The 17780-nt window shown below is 47.6% G+C and overlaps 6 protein-coding genes across 8 annotated transcripts; 2 read left to right on the top strand and 4 right to left on the bottom strand.

Moving 5' to 3' along the window:
* Positions 1–49: 49 nt before the first annotated feature.
* Positions 50–700, bottom strand: Npc2a (Niemann-Pick type C-2a). The gene has a single exon (NM_134793.5). It carries the CDS (start codon positions 599–601, stop codon positions 155–157), a length of 447 nt encoding a protein of 148 aa, NP_608637.1. The 5' UTR covers positions 602–700; the 3' UTR covers positions 50–154.
* Positions 701–1231: 531 nt separating this feature from the next.
* Positions 1232–4478, top strand: Got2 (Glutamate oxaloacetate transaminase 2). Of its 2 annotated transcripts, none has more exons than NM_164445.4 (5): positions 1232–1405; positions 2885–3044; positions 3107–3208; positions 3271–3519; positions 3589–4478. In NM_164445.4, exons 1-5 carry the CDS (start codon positions 1338–1340, stop codon positions 4282–4284), a joined length of 1275 nt encoding a protein of 424 aa, NP_722744.1. In that variant the 5' UTR covers positions 1232–1337; the 3' UTR covers positions 4285–4478. The 2 variants fall into 2 exon arrangements, with proteins under 2 accessions (NP_722744.1, NP_722745.1); NM_164446.1 differs by lacking the exon at positions 1232–1405 and adding an exon at positions 2035–2193.
* CG7289 (uncharacterized protein) lies at positions 4476–6773 on the bottom strand. The gene is made up of 4 exons (NM_134791.4): positions 6492–6773; positions 5030–6443; positions 4847–4971; positions 4476–4784 (listed from the first exon to the last, which is right to left on the bottom strand). The coding sequence occupies exons 1-4, from the start codon at positions 6676–6678 to the stop codon at positions 4597–4599; spliced, it is 1914 nt and encodes a 637-aa protein (NP_608635.1). The 5' UTR covers positions 6679–6773; the 3' UTR covers positions 4476–4596.
* Positions 6774–6890: 117 nt separating this feature from the next.
* CG15362 (uncharacterized protein) lies at positions 6891–7814 on the bottom strand. The gene is made up of 3 exons (NM_134790.2): positions 7407–7814; positions 7158–7348; positions 6891–7104 (listed from the first exon to the last, which is right to left on the bottom strand). The coding sequence occupies exons 1-3, from the start codon at positions 7678–7680 to the stop codon at positions 7063–7065; spliced, it is 507 nt and encodes a 168-aa protein (NP_608634.1). The 5' UTR covers positions 7681–7814; the 3' UTR covers positions 6891–7062.
* Positions 7815–8234: 420 nt separating this feature from the next.
* CG15356 (uncharacterized protein) lies at positions 8235–13527 on the top strand. The gene is made up of 5 exons (NM_134789.3): positions 8235–8438; positions 8563–8737; positions 8810–9080; positions 9788–12080; positions 12177–13527. Exons 1-5 carry the CDS (start codon positions 8378–8380, stop codon positions 12446–12448), a joined length of 3072 nt encoding a protein of 1023 aa, NP_608633.1. The 5' UTR covers positions 8235–8377; the 3' UTR covers positions 12449–13527.
* A 49-nt stretch (positions 13528–13576) lies between these two features.
* Positions 13577–15033, bottom strand: Der-1 (Derlin-1). 2 transcript variants are annotated; one of them, NM_001272963.1, is made up of 4 exons: positions 14510–15033; positions 14172–14426; positions 13999–14109; positions 13577–13929 (listed from the first exon to the last, which is right to left on the bottom strand). In NM_001272963.1, the coding sequence occupies exons 1-4, from the start codon at positions 14752–14754 to the stop codon at positions 13803–13805; spliced, it is 738 nt and encodes a 245-aa protein (NP_001259892.1). In that variant the 5' UTR covers positions 14755–15033; the 3' UTR covers positions 13577–13802. The 2 variants fall into 2 exon arrangements, with proteins under 2 accessions (NP_001259892.1, NP_608632.1); NM_134788.4 differs by having other exon boundaries at positions 14510–14878.
* Positions 15034–17780: the final 2747 nt, after the last annotated feature.

Below are 17780 nucleotides of genomic sequence, written 5' to 3'. Positions count from 1 at the left end.
TTAAGTCAAGCTTAGCTTGAAGATTTCGAGCTCAAAAAACTACTGAATTAAGTGTAAATTTATTTATTTTAAATTAGATTACAATGGAGAGGAAAATCAGGAGTGCTCAGTGCGCTCTCCCCAGTATTTCGAGGTTAATTTAGAGGGTGACTGCCTACTGAATTTTAGCGGGAATCTCGACGCAGATGATGTCCGCTCCGTCCTGATCCTGCAGCTCCCACTTGACCAGCACGGACACTTTGGGGTAGGATCTCAGCACCGGCAGGGTGGCCGTGTAGCGGTACGACTCGTCCTTCTCCAACGGGCACTTCAGACCACTGTCCACACAGGCATCGGGATTGGCCAGCGGGAAGGGCATCTCGATGCCCAGGACCTTGCCGTGGACGACTGTCTTCACCGCCGTTGCCTCCTCGGCCAGGGCGAAGTCGATGGAGAAGCTGACCGTGGTGTTCCTCTTGAGGATGCACTCCGCCTTGGTGGTGTCGCAGCCCTCGATGGCCACCCGGGTGAACTTGCCCGTCTTCGATCCGCAATCGCTGAACTCGAGGGCTCCGGCGAAGACCACCAGTGCAGCACAGGCAATTACCGCGTACCTCAGCATTTTCTTCCACTTAATTGAATTACAAGGTAAACGTATCGGGTGGCTTTTCCGCTGGCTCTCGCCTCTTTCTGCCTCTTCACAGCGCTACGAATCTACTAAATCTGGAGAGAGTCCGAAGACAACGCAAAGCTTTCGTATGAACGGAAAACAGCTGCGCGCGGCGACTCAGAAGAAAGCTTTCTTCGACGATTGACGGGAGTGCTGCGAACTATCGCTTGAAGGGAATAAATATTATATATATTATAGCTTATATAACAATTATAAAATATAGTTATTTTAGAAAAGTAAGTATAATGTTTCCTGGCAACCATATATTAATTAATGGGGATCGCGGAGAATAAATATTTCATTGCCTACTTATGGGCATGTGCTCGAATACTGAAGCATATTTTCAAAATTCAAGTAATTAAACTTACAAAATGTAAATTTTTCCAAATATTCAGTATATGAAAGCCATAAATTAAACTGATTTTAAATAGTTTTTATTCACTCAGTCATATTTTGCACAGAAGCCAAGAGTTCGGTTAGAAAAAGTCCAAAAGGGGAGCACTGGCGAGCTTTCGCCCCCGCGATAAATATCGAATGCAGACCGGCAAAAGCTTCAGCTCACGACCTTTTGCGCTTGCCGCTTTTGTCTTTAGTATTCTCTTGAGGCCGGCGGCGATTGGCAACGTTTATTACAGTTTCTAATTGTTATTAACTTAAAGCTTAGTACAACCACCGAGTGCATTTAGCAATGTCGCAGATCTGTAAGCGCGGTTTGTTGATCAGCAACCGATTGGCGCCCGCCGCCCTCCGCTGCAAGTGAGTAAGCGGGACGGAGAGAGGGCTCCCAGCGGCCAGCGTGCGTGCTGGAAAGAGACAGCAGGCCGACGAACACGTTGCAGATGCAGCAGTGTCATTTGCCAAGGTCATTGCAGTTGCCGGTCGAGCTGCAGTGACACATTTGTGTTTGTTTTCCCCAGCACTGCATAATTTGTTTGTCCTTGCGGGCTCGTTCTCCAGTTTTAGCACTATACTAAATCTGTTATACGGATTTATTGTTATATCAGCACAGGGGCCTTTTATTTAATCATCTTTCGCTCTGGGCAAATGTAAAACAATTATTTCCGCTGTTTCCAGCTGTTTTTATCTCGTCGGCTAATATTTGCATATGTTTCGGGCCCTCTACTATACTATATAGACTGATTGGCCTATTGGCGGACGTATGTGTATTTATTTTTAAAGCCAATTCTGTGACGCTCCATGCTCTTTTCTGCTAATTTCATTCCACTTGAGGGAACATTTTGAAACCACATGACGACGGATGGGTTGGTAGAAAACAGGTGCCAAAATGAGCTTAAATCACTCCAACATTCTTGAATTATTATATTTTTAGTGGTTAGGAATAAAGAAATAATTCAAGTTTCAAAATATTTGAATTTGTACGAAATCAACTGTGAAAAAGACATCAAAAAGTATTTTTTCTACATCAAAATTGCAAGTTTAAGTTAATATTAAGTTATGAGTAGAACCATTATTATGACGCTTAAGGACATTGTGCATGTGTGGTCCAACGACCCGGGAGAACGGATGTGCCGAGCGAACAGAGTGTAGGGTATTCGTGGTCATATCACGCTTCTGTCGCGTGCTTTGATTTCCATTTTATGAAGCTCCTTGGCTTGTGGGCGGTTTGTTTTATCGAAGTCAGAAGGTTCTTTCCGGAAATCAAACAATCAGATCGAAAGACAGGTGGCGCCTAATTGAAAGAGTTTAATTAAGTTTAATAACTTCCACGATTTATTGCTGAATATTGAGAAGGAGATTTGGAAAGCCGGCTACGTCAGCAAACAATCATCGAGGTTATCGCTGACGTAGGCTTAAATGGATCTATATTGTATACTTTGTAATCGCCGACCGAGTTCCCATAATAACATGTTTACAGCTGATATGGGGGGGCTATTTAAGACCCCCGTGTCGTTGGGGGTACGAAGTGTTAACAGTGGGGGCGAAATCCAAGAAAACCTTTAGATGACTTTCAAACTTTAGTCATGAAAGCGAAATGATAAATGATAGCCACAAGTGGTCAGACGTGGATGAGATAACCTACTACTAAGCAGTTTCATAATCTACCAATTAAATTTAAAACAGATAAGGACTTCGTGGGGCGTTCTCGGGCATTCTAGGGTTAAAGGTTGACGGGCAATAGAAATCACTTGGCAAGTGTGGCAGATATAAGGATGTTTTTAATACATACGTGATGGATATTGTGATGCAATGATTAATATATCATTATTATTCTAGATCAACATGGTTCTCCGAGGTGCAGATGGGCCCACCCGATGCCATCTTGGGTGTCACGGAAGCCTTCAAGAAGGACACCAACCCCAAGAAGATCAACTTGGGCGCTGGCGCCTATCGCGATGACAACACCCAGCCCTTCGTGCTCCCCAGTGTTCGGGAGGTGAGTTCAGATCAAGTTTAAACTAAACCCAATTTTGAAACATAGTTATCGTTTATGACCAGGCCGAGAAGAGAGTGGTGAGCCGTAGTCTGGACAAGGAGTACGCCACAATCATCGGCATTCCCGAGTTCTACAACAAGGCCATCGAGCTGGCATTGGGCAAGGTAATTATATCCCTTATGACTGAGGAATGTCCTAAAAATTAATAAGTATTCCTTTATTACAGGGATCCAAGCGTTTGGCGGCCAAGCACAACGTGACCGCCCAGTCCATCAGTGGAACTGGAGCTCTGCGCATCGGAGCCGCCTTCCTGGCCAAGTTCTGGCAGGGCAACCGCGAGATCTACATCCCGTCGCCATCGTGGGGCAACCATGTGGCCATTTTCGAGCACGCCGGTCTGCCGGTGAACCGATACCGCTACTACGACAAGGACACCTGTGCCCTGGACTTTGGCGGCCTGATCGAGGATCTGAAGGTGAGGATTTACATTGCCACTGATTGATGTTCTTTGATATGCTTACCCATTGTTTATTACCTTTTCCAGAAAATCCCCGAGAAGAGCATTGTTCTTCTGCACGCCTGCGCCCACAACCCCACTGGAGTGGATCCCACTCTGGAGCAGTGGCGTGAGATCTCGGCTCTGGTCAAGAAACGCAATCTGTATCCCTTCATCGACATGGCCTACCAAGGCTTCGCCACCGGAGACATTGACCGCGACGCCCAGGCGGTCCGCACCTTCGAGGCCGATGGCCACGACTTCTGCCTGGCCCAGAGTTTCGCCAAGAACATGGGATTGTATGGTGAGCGCGCTGGCGCCTTCACCGTGCTGTGCTCCGACGAGGAGGAGGCTGCTCGCGTGATGTCCCAAGTTAAGATCCTGATCCGTGGTCTGTACTCCAATCCCCCGGTGCACGGAGCTCGTATTGCCGCCGAGATCCTCAACAACGAGGACTTGCGCGCCCAGTGGCTGAAGGATGTGAAGCTGATGGCCGACCGCATCATCGATGTGCGCACCAAGCTCAAGGACAATCTAATTAAGCTGGGATCCAGCCAGAACTGGGACCACATTGTCAACCAAATCGGCATGTTCTGCTTCACGGGCCTGAAGCCGGAGCAGGTGCAGAAGCTGATCAAGGATCACAGCGTCTATCTCACCAACGATGGACGTGTTTCGATGGCGGGAGTCACCAGCAAGAATGTCGAGTACCTGGCTGAGAGCATACACAAGGTTACCAAGTAAGGAGGACCAGTGGAGATCGAAGTGGAGATGGAGTTTCTGTAGTACCTTCTAATCGGCACTTGTACGAATTTTCTAGCACCAACGAAATTGCGAAGTCTAGATAAGCCAATGCATTTTGCACACTCTCTATCCATATCTCTGTATATAAGCTAAATGATCTGCCTTTTAAAAAATAAAGCATTTAAAATGTTAGTAAATACGATTCGTATTTTTTATGAAAAATGAACAGATGTAACAGAAAGCAGAAGAACTTTGTGTTCGCATTTAGATAATCATATATTACTAGCATCCAATTTTTATATACAACTAGGATCACGGTTTGTTATAACGATATCTTAACTTATCGCTCGGCTCGCAGTACTCCTTGATAATGAGCTTGCACAGGAATATGTGGAATACTATGATTATTGCGCACACGGAAACCCAGAAGAGCGTGGGCAATCCACCCAGTTGGTGGCCATGCCGATGCAGTGCGATCAAATGCTGCTCATGGGCGGGAGCTGAATGGAATAATTACATAATTTACATAACTTGAATATGATTGCCCAGTGAAACTTCTTACCCTCGACCACTTCCTTCACGTGGATGGCATGGTGCAGCTCTTCCATGTGTTGCTTGTCCTCGGTTATGTATAATATTGCTGTTAGCGGTTCAGTCAGTTTGACTGGGAATTGTCGTCGGTTTTGCCTGCAAAGTGATATAATTTCAATATGTTCCCAAAGGATTATATGTGAGTTAAAATTACGTGAGCAGCACGGGCTCATCCAGGCAGCCGCCATCGCAAGCGTAGTAGCTCCTGTCTGAACGATCCAGCGCGATGTTGATCACCGCCTTGTTGTCATCATCCACAATGATGGTGACGTTGACATGGGTTTTGTTGCCGTAATTGAGGCGCCTGAAGTGGAAGTCCCTATGCAGAAACTTCGGATGGATGTTGCACTCCAGATGCTGATTGCTAAAACGAAAGCTGCCAAAGCTCAGGACCATGGCTTGGATGACTCCCGAAGCTCCCGCTCGAATAAGATTGTGGCAGCCCTGTTTCTCCAACGTTAGCATCCACGACGTAACCAGGGAGTTAAGCTGCTGAAGATTAGACATCTCGCGCCAAAGATTCTCCGCCTGCAGAGTGTGATACGAATCGTAGCAGCCTTCGGCGTACGTTAGCGCCTTTGCTATATCCTCCTTTTTGGAGCCACCCGCCTCCTCGAACTCGAAGCTGCGCACCTGGGAGAGAACTGCATACATCGTGGCATTGATGCGGTCGCCGTTCAAGCTATTCTCCGCCTTGGATGTGCTTATCGTAAATCCAGTGGCCCACAAATCAGTCCAAACGTCAATGTGCTCCTGGCGATAGATGTTTACGCTGTTCAAGGATCCTGGGTTTGAGGGCTTGGAGCCAAGCTTTTGGAGCAGCTTCGCCATCGCCTGAGTGGCCTGCTGCTCGATGGTCTCGCTTATACCACCGATTTTTTCCTCCGCCACTGGTTTTGAGTAATGCACTGCTGTGGGATACACAATTCGCACTGTGCCGCGCTTTCTCAGCTGCAGCTTGGAGTCCATCTGCGGCTTCACTATGCTTATAACAATGGATTTACTGGGATTTTCTGCCTGAAGCTGGACTGTGCCCGAGAGCACCTCCAACTCTGTGTAGGTGAACACTCCCACGGAGACGGGTTCACTTAGGGGAACAGTTCGCCTGGTGAGCTTCTGGAGATTGACGCGTGGCATGATCAGTTCTATGTCCTCCAAGAGGTTCCTGGTGTTTGTGATCTGCAGCTCTTGCATGAAGATATTCGGCTGAGTGCGATGGGCGTAGTAGGTGTACGAAACAAAGTAACCGGCAAAGCATTGGAACCGATGCACCATTCCCGTCAGATATTCGACGACAGTGGCTTCCTTTTCGCCGCCAGATGCGGATCCTCCCGAAACGGAGACCACCGGCTGGAAAGGAATAGGCAGCTGCATGGCCCTGCCATTCTTGATGTTCAGGAAAGCGTCGTGTGCGATCTCCAGGCCCAGGTAGCCGTTGCCGACGTAGGGCGTGAAATCGCGTTCACCAGGCATTTTCGCTGGTGACACGTGACGGATATTGGCATCGAATTCAAAGTTCTGGAGGATGAAGGGCGTCAGCCGGTCATCCATGCACATACTGTGGGGATCTGCAAGGGGCGGGGGTTAGTCCAGAACATTGAAGGCGCTCCACTCACCCTTCTGTTCTGGAGCACTAAGGAAGATATAGCGAAAGATCGGCGGAATCATATAGAAGACCACACAGACGCAGAGGAGCAGGAGGAACAAGCGGCGGTACGAGGAGATCGTGCCCTCCGCCAGGCGTTTCATTCGACGCATCACGTCGCCGGCGTCGAACTTGCTTTTCGCTGAGCGGAACAACATTTTCCAGCAGTGTTTTGGAGCCCGGAAAATGTCGGAAAATTGAGAAACATTTCAATTTTAGACCATTTTTGTGCTTCCCAGTGAATGGCAACTGCTTTTAGTGATGGCACGGCTAGTCTCGCTAAATCGATATCTTTGTATATCGGTTGGAAATTCTATACCCTCGGATTACAGGGTATAGTGCATTGAACCCCAAGTTTAAAACGCATAATGCAGTTAATAGGGTAAGCCCTAATTTATATTAAATTGTATATATCAGTTACATTTCTTTGTACATTTTGACGGGCTTGAATCTCACTGGGTTGACACAGATGGTTGAAACTTAAGACAGTAATGAAAAAACTCTTAATTTTAAATTGCACCTCTCCCGCAACTAAGCCCATATCACAGTTCCCGGTCCTCCAATTCCCGAATCGCATCACTGGACTGAAAGAAGGCAATGTGAATTAGTAAAGAGTGAGGTATGCGATGCTCCTTACCTTTTTGAACCAGAATGAGGGCATAAAGCTGATCTTGTTGCCGAAACTCATGTCGGCAGGCGGGAAAATGCCGTGCAGGTGGAGGTGGCGAACCGAGATGAACGGCGGCAAGTGGAAGCCCACAATCGCCTCCTTGGGATCCACGTTCTGCGATCGCAGGAATTCCATCATGCCCTGCTCCATTCGCCGCACTGGGTACGTGGCAAATGGTCATTAGTACGTTTGCTTGCTATGCGTACCGTGGCTTACCCAATCCAACGTGCGATTTGTTCAGCGCTTTCAGGCTGTCGAAGTGCTCCTTGGGAATCGCCAGATAGTGGAGTCTGGCTGCCGGATACTTGTCCTTGAAGATCACGTACTCGTCCGTCTCCACCTCCAGGATGGGCGGCGGTCCTTGGCGGCGGTGGGCGAAGTCGCAGAAGAAGCACTTTTCGCTTTCCGCCTGGCGAACCTCGCCACTGGCACATTTGTAGATCGATACCAAAACTATTAAGCCCAAACCGGCCAGCCCGGCTATGTACATTTTAGCCTTGTTTTTCATTCGGCTGTTTGACTGGATCGGCACGGTCTTAGCTTTTCTTTTCATGAACGTCTGTGACTAAGATCGTTTCACACTTTCGAATTGGTAAAATATTTTGGATAAGCGAAGTAAACATTGTAGCGGGTATTTATCGATTAACCATCGAGCGGTCCTATGTGCACTTCCATTGGAAATATTCCAGTGCTAGGCGGGAATTTTAAATCGTGTATTTACATTTTATAAAATATGAAAATGTATCCAGAACTAATCATTGAAAATATATGGAAATTAAAAATATATAAAAACTGTAGGTGTGCGAAATAAATCACCTTTCCATATAGCAGCGTTAATGAAATCACTAATGCCATTGCTTGGCATTACAAGTAATAAGTTAGCACTGTAATTATTTATATGTTTAGTTTCATTTTTAATTAAATTTGTTATTTTCTATCCGATCTATCGCTGCCTTGCCACCTGCGATAGTTTGATACCTTTATTTCCTCCTGGCCGCAGTGTGACCGCAGCGGCCTATCGCCCATCGATAGTTCGATATTCTTATTGCTTTATTTTATTAGGAATAGCAAACCATTTATCCGTATTTTTTGAATTAGCGACCTAATCCTGCGTTGGCCAAAGCTCAAGCAACCGGAAAAGCACGGGATCGCCGACGGCCAAGGACGTAAATCACGGGAAAGTCGGGATGTGGCCGCAAACGCTGGAAATGTCGCGGGACGAGTGCCGAGGCATGCTGCGTCGACTGGGTGAGAGCTGAGTGGTCAACGAAATTCAGTCCCATCCTCGGGAGCTCTTGAGGATCGGCCGCCGAGTGGAGCGCTGGCGACTAAAGCACTTTCTTCCTGTTGTCTCTGTTTTTGTGCCCACCAGAACTCGAGTCCTATTCACATGTGGTGAGCGTTTTTCGCGCCCAAGGAGCCCTCAGTGAAACGAAGGCGAAACTGCTGGAGGAGCTGCGCCAGCAGTTCCACATTAACCAGGAACGCCACAGGGCGGAAGTGCGGAGGGCGGCCAACGACGAGCAGCTCTGCACCATAGCGGAAAAGTGAGATTCCCAGTGAGATACTCCAGTGCAAACTAACTACTAATGCCCTGTGTATCTGTACTGCCCTTGCAGCGTTTGTGGGCCCAACACCTGGCAGGAATGGTCACGCGAGGGACGACGCCTCTATCCTCTTCTTCCCAGGATTAGTCCACAAACTGCGCTGAGCATCGTTGCCAATGACCTGGCGGCCAAAGCCTGCGAGGAAAACGCCAAATTGGCTGCTCCGGCCGAAACGGCGGTCCACTTTGGAGAAGCCCTCGTGGAGCAGGCCTCGCTGATGAGCCTGAAATATCCGCGTGGTGCCAGGATCCAGGACACCGCCATGGTGATCATGGCGGAGCCGGTGAGTTACATAATCCCATCCGTGTAGTTTCCACTCGCTTGAGGATAGCGAATGTGCAGACTGTACCTGCCATGAAAACAAGTGGGTGGCTGCTTTTGGGCGCTGCCAAAAAGTTGCCCAGCGCCAATTACCCTTTGAATATAGACGTAAATAATGGGAATCCTCAGAAGAATTTAAAAAAAAAATCATAATTCCAAATGAAAATAAAAATCTGCCACTAAAAACAATCCAGTTGGATTGTGGAGTTCCAACCAGAATGCTAAAAAGGCGGGAAAATTAAATCGTTTCAATTTTCTTCGTACTTCATACCATTTTACACTTTCGTTGTCACCTTTTTAGTTTCCCAATCGTTTTTCGCTTATTTGTTAATATATCTCTGGTAATCATTAGCTATTCAACTTAAACCGCCAGTAACAGAAAACTGTGAGTATCTGTTAACTGGGCTTAACATTCTGTTGGCTTCCAGCTGTTATCGATAGAGGGTGAACTTTACGTGCCGTTCAAATTGGATTTTGAATTGGATTATATAACGAGCACAAATAAATATGTAAATATTTATGTTTATAAGGAAAGTGACTTAAAACCAAAATAAGTAATTCTCCTCGCCCTTTTTATCTTGTTTTCTAAAGTGTCTGTTTTCAGGAGTCTGTTTCACAAGTTGAGTAATGAAAACGCCAAAAATTAAAATCAATTCTTCCCTCCTTCAGTTCAAAGTTCCCGATCTACCCAATGAGGTGAAGAAAATGACACAGAAGCGCAAGGAGAACGATAGCGGAATCGACGGCAAGCCGAACAAGAAGCGGCATATGCAGCAACCACATCCGCAGCAGCCGCATCTGCAGGCTTCGCAGCAGCAGCAGCAGTCACAGCAGCTGAATCCGAACTCCTCGAATCCCGGCATGGAGGAGGCAGATCCCGTGCCGCCAGAGAAACGGATGACTGCTCGGACGCTACAGCAGCGCTACTTCTACCAGCAGCAGATGAAGCACAAGCAGCGACTGGCCAGCAAACGGAATCTTGCCAACAGACTGGGCTCACCCTCCGCGCAATCGGGCAATCCCTTGGGCGGCAGGAATATGCCCAGCTCCGGTGGAGACACTTCGACAGCTAAGCGAAGTGCCGCACCTGCCAAGAGCGGCAGACGAGCGCAGAAGCAACTGCAGCAGCAACAGAAGTTGCAGCAACACCAGCAACAGAAAGTATTAATGCAGTCGCAGGAGACGGTGCCCAATCACATGGTGGTACAGCCGCACGTGGAGTATGTGTTGGATGAGGCGCTCAAAACGCTGGCGGCATCCAATCCTCCCACGCCCACGTCCACAGTCGCTCCTCCATACACAATCCTAAACGAGCCGAGGCCACTGGTCACGCTGAAGCCTCTGAAGACCATTAAGCCGATGATCTATGGGCCGCAAAGTGGTATGCCCTCTGCCGAAATTGGATCCCCCACAACGCCAGGCTCTCGCGGATTTGCCAACTCTCCCATAGTGTTTAAGGAGAAGCTGCAGGCGTCACCCGTGCAGGTGGCCACACAGGGTCAAGGTTCGCCCACCAAGAAGTTTGTGGCTGAGGAACGACATGCGGATGCGATGCCCTCCGCGGCCACTACGCCCACTCCCATTTCCACCGCGAATCTTCCATTGGCGCCGCAGATAATCAGTGTTCAGAAGATCCCAGCTCCGTCGATGGGCGGCAAGCTGAGAGCAGCCGTGGCTTCGCCCACCAGTTCCACAAACTCCACGCTCCTGCCACCGGGCGCCAAGACAACGCCCAAGAAGTTCAACATCCTTGAGGGCGATGCCAAGCCCAAGACCTTGCCCAGTTCGGCGGTTCGCCTGCTGCCGTACACGGAACCCATAGGCGGTCCTTTGTCGCCGCTCAAGGATTCCAGGGTCACTCCCTTAAGCAGCGCCTCCACCGTCAACATTATCAAGAATATACCAGCTAGTAGTTTAAACAACACATTGATCACACCGCTTCCCTCAGCCGGCACCACCATGCCGGCGAATCTCTTCAGAGCGAAGGTAACGCCGTCAATCAAAGGAGCCAGCGGTGCTGCAGGCGGCGCAACCGTTATTGGTGCCGCCGGAGCAACAGGAATCGGTGGAGCAGGGGCTGGGCCTCAGATACTAGGGAATATCAAGCTAACCAGCAGTTCGGGCGGAGCAGCCACTATTAAACAGGTGCCCAGCAGTGCGCTGCGGAACATAAAGATTTGCTCACCCAACGGGAAGCTATTCCTACAGCCGGGTAAACTGCCAGCCGGAAGCATTATTCACAAGTTCAATAACGCAAGCAGCACTGCGGTGTCTGCGGCGGGAGGAGTTGTGACCACCACCACCACCACTGTATCGCCCACAAAGCAGCCGGCGAGGGAGCAGAGGATCAGCATACAGAAGATACTCCAGCCGGCGACAGGAAGCGCCAGTAGCGGAAGCAGCAGTCCCACCACCACCACGACGACCATATCCGGCTTGACTTCCAGTGCCAAGCAGCCAGGTTTGGGCAACAAGCCGACCACGCTGACCTTCGCCACTGCGGGCGGTGGTAAGAACAATCTGGTCTTTCTGCCAGCGAGTGCGGCGAGTGGCATGCGGGCACTCACCCTGGCCACAAAGCCCAAGTCCAATGTGCTGGTCATAGGGGCGAGCACCTCTCCAGCTAGTGCCGCGTCATCTCCCAATCCCTCAGGCGGCACCAAGCCCAAAGCCAACCAACTCATTACGGAGGACACGCCCATCGATATTATTAACATGCCCATCATTGTGGCAGACAACGGCACCGCTGCGGAGCTCAATCAGGCGTCGGTGAAGAACTCGCCCCTGGTCGTGTTCAATGCCACCGACTGGGAGATGGAGCTGGATCAGGCAGCCACCAAGTCTGCCAGCACGACCTCGAAACAAGCTCTGGACGATGTGATCATCGAGGAGGACGAAGATGCCGAGGAGGAGGCAAGGGAGAGTAGTGAGCAGCCATCTACCATGGACCTGAACAATAGCAGTGAGTCTCTGTAGCTAATGTGCATGTAATGGAGTTCAACTGGCTCCTTGAACTGCAGTCGACTTCCGTAATCCTAACTCTTGCACTACTTTCCAGTAATTGAGCTGCACCCGGAGGATGACAGTGCCATCGAGTACGTCGACATGGACCTGGAGCAGCCCGTCGAGATTGAGAGCACCAGCAACATATCGCCAGAGACGGCCACCACCACGCTAAAGGCAGCCATCGTCTCCACATCCCCCCAGCAGCAGCAGCAGCAGCCGCAGAAGAAGCATCCCCCACTGGAGCATCCACTGAGCGCAGGAGCGGCTGCAGGAACAGGAAGCAGCACGGGAGCAGCTGTCCAATCAGCAATTAAGTTACCCTAAACGCTCCCCATTTCGAGATATTCGAGTGAGAGAACGCACACACACACAGCAGACCCGGTTTGAATTAGATTTAGTTGGTAGTTTAGCTTGAATGTCGAAGGTTTTCCCACTAATTTCCAATTATCGCAACCCGCAGCCTTGGAGCAAAGTGCAAGATTATCGTAAGCAGCTCTAAATGCCTGTTGGTTTAATCGCTCGCAATAGTTAAGTTGCCAAATCACACAACCACCACTGTTATAAACATAGTATCGTTTAGTGAAAAGTATACCCTGGAATTCGTGTTAGTTTTAGTTTAGTTAAGCGCCCATTTCATCCGCCTGCAATCCTGGGAGCCCGGAGTCGATCACCTCCCTCCTGTAAATAGGGCAGCTGCCTCTGCGGACTACCTTAATTTGTATAGCTTGTAAATAGATTCCACACTTCGCCCAGAAACCCATACCCCACTCCCCCCCCCACACACCACCCTTTGCCTAGCATAATTTCATCCTAATTTAGTTGCCTAGACTAGCGCAGAAATAAGCGAATTGTACACAAACAAACGAATTCGAGCAGCACGCAGAGAGCGAGGAAATTGTTTAAATGTTCAACTTGAAAGATTCTTAATTGTATGAGATTATAGACCCTAGTTGACCCAATCCGAACCCGAACATGTAAATATCTGATGAATTTCGAAATGCAAGGCCCAACTATCGCAGCCACATATAAATATACACTTGTATAGATACCTAGTTCGGCTAAGGACCACACATGTTTAATCTTGATCGGAAGGAGACCCATGCCACACACACACACACACACACACACACACACACACCCACACACACAGATGATTAACCATTAACGATTTATAGATGTTAAGTATTTTATGCGTCGGTTTTGTAAATCCAAATCTTAAGAGGAATGTTGTAACTTTCGACCAAGGTCCAAAAAAGAAACACACAGAAAAGGAAGAAGCATCCAAACAGAGAATTCCCCTCTACGAAAAGTGAAAAGTGTAATACAAAATATTGTTGAACGATGCGTGTCGCTGTAAAATTTTTAGCATAGAACTTTTAAACGAAATAAATTTAAATGTAACTAAAGGAACTCGTTTTGCTTTGGCCAAAGGGAAACGCCGCATTCTTTTTTGTCTTCTTTAATGGTTGTTTATGTACACACATATTTTAATATAATTTCATCAATGCACAATGCAATCCTTCCACTTAACATGTTAACTTATTGCTGTCGCCAGAGAATCGAGTGGTGATCGAAAAATAGTTGGAAAAGTAAAGAGCTTGGTGAGAAAATAGAGTAAACCAAACCGTAAAAAGGGGAATTAGTCTAGTCTAGAGAGTTTCGAGTTTCAGCTTGGAGTTCAGTTGCGACCCAAGGTCATGCCCCGGCCCCAGGGACTTTCGGTCGCCTGCCTAGGTGGTGCTCTGCTCTCCGGTGGGAGTCCGAAGCCGCCGAATCCGCCGGAAACATCTGGCACCAGGCGCTTCCTATACAAAAAAAAGAAGTGCGGGTTATATCGACTAGCACCACAAGTTAATTATCCTCGTTATGCTTACAAGAACTGCGGCGTTTCCAACAGGGGTGTGCCGCCCAAATCCTGCGAGTATTGGAACTTGAAGAAGTAGTACACATGTCCCACGAATATGCCCACCAGCGAGGCGAGCGAGCTGCAGCGGATTACAATACGATAACAATTAGCAGATAAGGCAGATAAACTGACGCGACTTACAAGTGGAAAATAAACTCGAAGGCGGCCAGCACCCAGGGAAGGTACATGGCCTTGAACCTGGTGCCGAACCAGAAGCTCACGGTGACGTCCTTGTTCAGCTGGCACCAGATATACGTGATGGCCAGCACCAGCGTGTCCATGAGGAAGTACACGTTGAAGATCATGCCCCCGATGTTGGCCAGCACCGCCGACACGATCAACAGGTACAGGTAATCAGCCGGACTTCGGCTGTACTGATCCTTCTCCAGTTTGGAGCTGCAAGGCAGGATTATGAATCCTAAGGAATCCTAACGTAACGAACCAGTTGCTGTGCTGCGCCAGGCTGGCCGACTACTCACCTGTACTGAACGATGAAGAAGCAGTTGATGAGGAAGTGGAAGGCCGTGTTCGACGAGATGGGAAAGACGAACAGTGACGTCATGCAGCGCCAGAGCTGCAGCTTGCTGAAAACGGCCGATCGGTCCAGATGCAGCCAATGAAGGGGTATCACATCGAAGCGGCAGAGCATGCTCAACACCACGGTGGCCGTCAGCCAGTAGCGGGTGAAGCGGGGCAGCGAGCGGTACCACACGCCAGCGTCCATTGTGTGTACTTCTCGTGTATGCTTTGGTGTCCTGTTTAATTCATTAATTCGCTGCTTTTGTGCGGAGTGATTTTCTCTATTTTTGTTGCTTTACGTGTCTTTTTGGTGATGGCACTTGACTCCGGCTCGGGGCGAATGGCAAGGGTCGTGCCTATCGGCTGGGTTTAACGGCCATGAACGCGCTTGCCAGTGAATGTCTCTTGCATTTGAATTTTTAACATCTTTTGAAATAAATTCGAAATTTTTATAAAACTTTATTTATGGTCTCGAAATTCTAAGTATTACTGGGTATTATGAAGTTGTTTGTTATTATGTATGAGTTTGACATTAATAAGTTAGAAAAAAAGAATTTTCTACAATATCCAGGAATCAAACTAATATCGAAAAATAAGGTTTAAAATGTTTTTACATGTTCTTAAAGAACTCAAGTCATTTTGATTTTATATAAAACCGAACTTTCCTAGAAACAAAGTCAATTACGGTAACACAATGCTCGTTTAATATCATGCGATCCTTTATGATCTATTGTACAATATTTATAAGGAACCCTGCAATATTTGAAGCAACATCCATTTTCGACTGCAGTTCATTAAAACTTAACATCTTTTTTGCTTTGTTGTCAATAAATGCAGCCTCATTGATGGATTTAAGTTATTTTCATTATTATTTCGGTGTGCCCCTTCCGCTCTCCTTCACCTTTGATCCCGCAATTTGTGATTTTGTGAGGTAACATTTTCGAGGACTGACAAAGCGATGGCCAACAACAAAGCGGACAGAAACGCACACACATGCAGGACACTTAATTCATAACAGGCGAGAGCACACAAATAAATAGCGGAAATTTTGTTACGTATTTTTTGGCAACTTTTTGTGGTATCTTTGTGGCAATGCCTTTGTTAGCCAACGAAAAATGCGGGAATTTTTGACAGGTAAGAAGCGTGTGCCATGGCACTCACTCTCTCACACGCACACACGAACGCACACACATTGCCATGCAGTGGTGCGAAATTAATCAACTTGGAAATCATGCGCTTTTCCAATATCCTGCATTTTCGAGTGAACTCCGCTGTGCTGATTAATTTTGGACAATATTCCCCACTGTCACAAAGCAGATTATTGAGTCTCAAAATTTAGAGACAATTTTTTTTTCTGGTGGACTTTTGGTAACGAAAGTAAAAGCCGGTTTTTGAGCGATAAGTAAAGTTCATATTTTTTGAGTGCCGATGCATTCGAATGGTCGTTCTGTTGGAGTGAGTGAGCTGGCAACAGTTGGTGTGGGTGCCTGTTGAATTTCCAGCGGGAGCGAAAGAGATGCAGCGACAGCGAGAGAGCAACAGTAACAAAATGTCGAGGCTAATCAACTGTGCGTGTGTGTGTGCCTGTGTGAGTGAGCGAGGACACACCCACCGATTGGCCATGCGAAAAGATGGATGCTAGAGCAGTGCGACGCATGCGCTGCCATTTTGTGCGCCGACTGCGCTGCTTCCTGCCATTTGATACGCCCACTAACGGTGCTTCGTGCTCATCATTAAGTTGCACCCACACATATCGGTGCGCGAACACATACTGCACACATAGATGGATTCTATTTACCCACCCGTTGAGCCTTTTGCCCGGGCCTTTTGCTCGCAGCAGCTCACCTGGATCTCTCGGTCCACCTGGCTCCGTCATTTTGTTGTTGCCGCCGACGAAGGTGCACTCAAACAAATAGTTGAATTAGGTGAGCAGCTATTAAGAATCATTACTTAGCAATAATAAATGATAGTTTCTTTTGTATTATATCTCACTGTCTTTATATTCACTAGTTACAATTGAAGGCGCTTTATTCGTTGCTTTAGTAGGATTAGAACAAATATGAAATGAGTACTCCCCTTTATTTCTTTCAGTGTGCTCGCTCATTTCGTTGCGTGCTATGTAGAGAAGGTAAAGGCTCCTCCGCTGCTGCTTCACAGCGTCTTTTATTTAATATTTTATATGCAAACATTTTATTATCCCTTTTTTCAACTTGGGCTCTCGTCTTTTTTCCTGCCTTGAATTTTGGCTTTTGTCCATTTCAATTGCTGTAATGAATGCCATATCTCCTCCCTTCGTCCTTCGTCGCCAGCATACCTCCGCTTTCCTTCCTCCGCTTTCATTGTTGCAGACACTCGAGGTGTGGAAAATGCATAAAGTTGATTTCTTTAGCGCTGTGCGGAAAAGTCCCATGGAAAAGTTGTCGTTATTAAATGTTCTGTCTGAATAATTCCGTCTTCTTTACACAACGAAATTCTAAACATTTCTCCTGACTATTATATCTATCGCACACTATCAGAAGTCCATCGAATTCATGACTATTTACATCGAAATCAATGACGGGGTCCTACAAAATGAACAAATACAGTTCTCGCCGAGAATCAGGACCTTTTCAGTTCAGTTCACAACGAGAGGGAATACGAGATCGCCTGCCAATTGCGAATTCCCATAGACTTTTCCCTGCGCCTGGGAATTTCGTGCGGGCTTTTGACGTTTGCCTTGCATCTAATTACTGTAATTATTTGATTAAAAAATCTCCCAGGGTGCCCACTGGTTTCACCTTTTCCCTTGCACCCTGCCCTCCTCTCTTTCCCCTCCCCTGGACCACGCTCTCCTCTCTCTCTCTCCATCTCCATTTCACCGAAACAATGGCCTCACATGTGGGTATTTGTGCTTGGTTGTCATGGACTCCGTAGAAAATTCAGATGCGGAGCATTATTCACATGCCCGCGCTGGAAACTGCACAAAAATGCGATTCCACAGGGCATTTCGTATTGATTCTCGCTTGTTTTTTGCCTTTGCCCTCCGATTTCGATAAAGGCCCAGCGGGAGAGGGAGGGGGGAGACGTAGAGAGCGTGAGAGGGGGCACCCGAAAATACAAAAAGGAAGCCAACAAAAACTACAACTTAAAAGAAAATACAGTAGGTGATGTGAGGAAAGTTACAAAAGAAAGATGTCGATGCTTCGAAATTATACATGTTTCATATCAGACTTTATTTTTCTATATTAAATG

This window comes from Drosophila melanogaster, chromosome 2L (assembly GCF_000001215.4).
Source record: "Drosophila melanogaster chromosome 2L".
Lineage (NCBI taxonomy): Eukaryota > Metazoa > Arthropoda > Insecta > Diptera > Drosophilidae > Drosophila > Drosophila melanogaster.
The sequence above is the reverse complement of the archived record's forward strand: the minus strand, read 5'-3'. Positions and strand labels throughout refer to the sequence as shown.

Coding starts and splice junctions, on each gene's coding strand:
- Npc2a (NM_134793.5), bottom strand. CDS start 601: ATGCTGAGGTACGCGGTAATTGCCTGTGCTGCACTGGTGGTCTTCGCC.
- Got2 (NM_164446.1), top strand. CDS start 2,105: ATGAGTAGAACCATTATTATGACGCTTAAGGACATTGTGCATGTGTGG. Junction 2,194..2,884: donor ATGTGCCGAGCGAACAGAGT/GTAGGGTATTCG, acceptor TTATTATTCTAG/ATCAACATGGTTCTCCGAGG. Junction 3,520..3,588: donor GCCTGATCGAGGATCTGAAG/GTGAGGATTTAC, acceptor TACCTTTTCCAG/AAAATCCCCGAGAAGAGCAT.
- CG7289 (NM_134791.4), bottom strand. CDS start 6,678: ATGTTGTTCCGCTCAGCGAAAAGCAAGTTCGACGCCGGCGACGTGATG. Junction 6,444..6,491: donor TAGTGCTCCAGAACAGAAGG/GTGAGTGGAGCG, acceptor CGCCCCTTGCAG/ATCCCCACAGTATGTGCATG. Junction 4,785..4,846: donor CGTGAAGGAAGTGGTCGAGG/GTAAGAAGTTTC, acceptor TATTCCATTCAG/CTCCCGCCCATGAGCAGCAT.
- CG15362 (NM_134790.2), bottom strand. CDS start 7,680: ATGTACATAGCCGGGCTGGCCGGTTTGGGCTTAATAGTTTTGGTATCG. Junction 7,349..7,406: donor CAAATCGCACGTTGGATTGG/GTAAGCCACGGT, acceptor CCACGTACCCAG/TGCGGCGAATGGAGCAGGGC. Junction 7,105..7,157: donor CCTCATTCTGGTTCAAAAAG/GTAAGGAGCATC, acceptor GCCTTCTTTCAG/TCCAGTGATGCGATTCGGGA.
- CG15356 (NM_134789.3), top strand. CDS start 8,378: ATGTGGCCGCAAACGCTGGAAATGTCGCGGGACGAGTGCCGAGGCATG. Junction 8,738..8,809: donor CTCTGCACCATAGCGGAAAA/GTGAGATTCCCA, acceptor CTGCCCTTGCAG/CGTTTGTGGGCCCAACACCT. Junction 9,081..9,787: donor TGGTGATCATGGCGGAGCCG/GTGAGTTACATA, acceptor TCCCTCCTTCAG/TTCAAAGTTCCCGATCTACC.
- Der-1 (NM_001272963.1), bottom strand. CDS start 14,754: ATGGACGCTGGCGTGTGGTACCGCTCGCTGCCCCGCTTCACCCGCTAC. Junction 14,427..14,509: donor TTCTTCATCGTTCAGTACAG/GTGAGTAGTCGG, acceptor CCTGCCTTGCAG/CTCCAAACTGGAGAAGGATC. Junction 14,110..14,171: donor TTCGAGTTTATTTTCCACTT/GTAAGTCGCGTC, acceptor AATCCGCTGCAG/CTCGCTCGCCTCGCTGGTGG.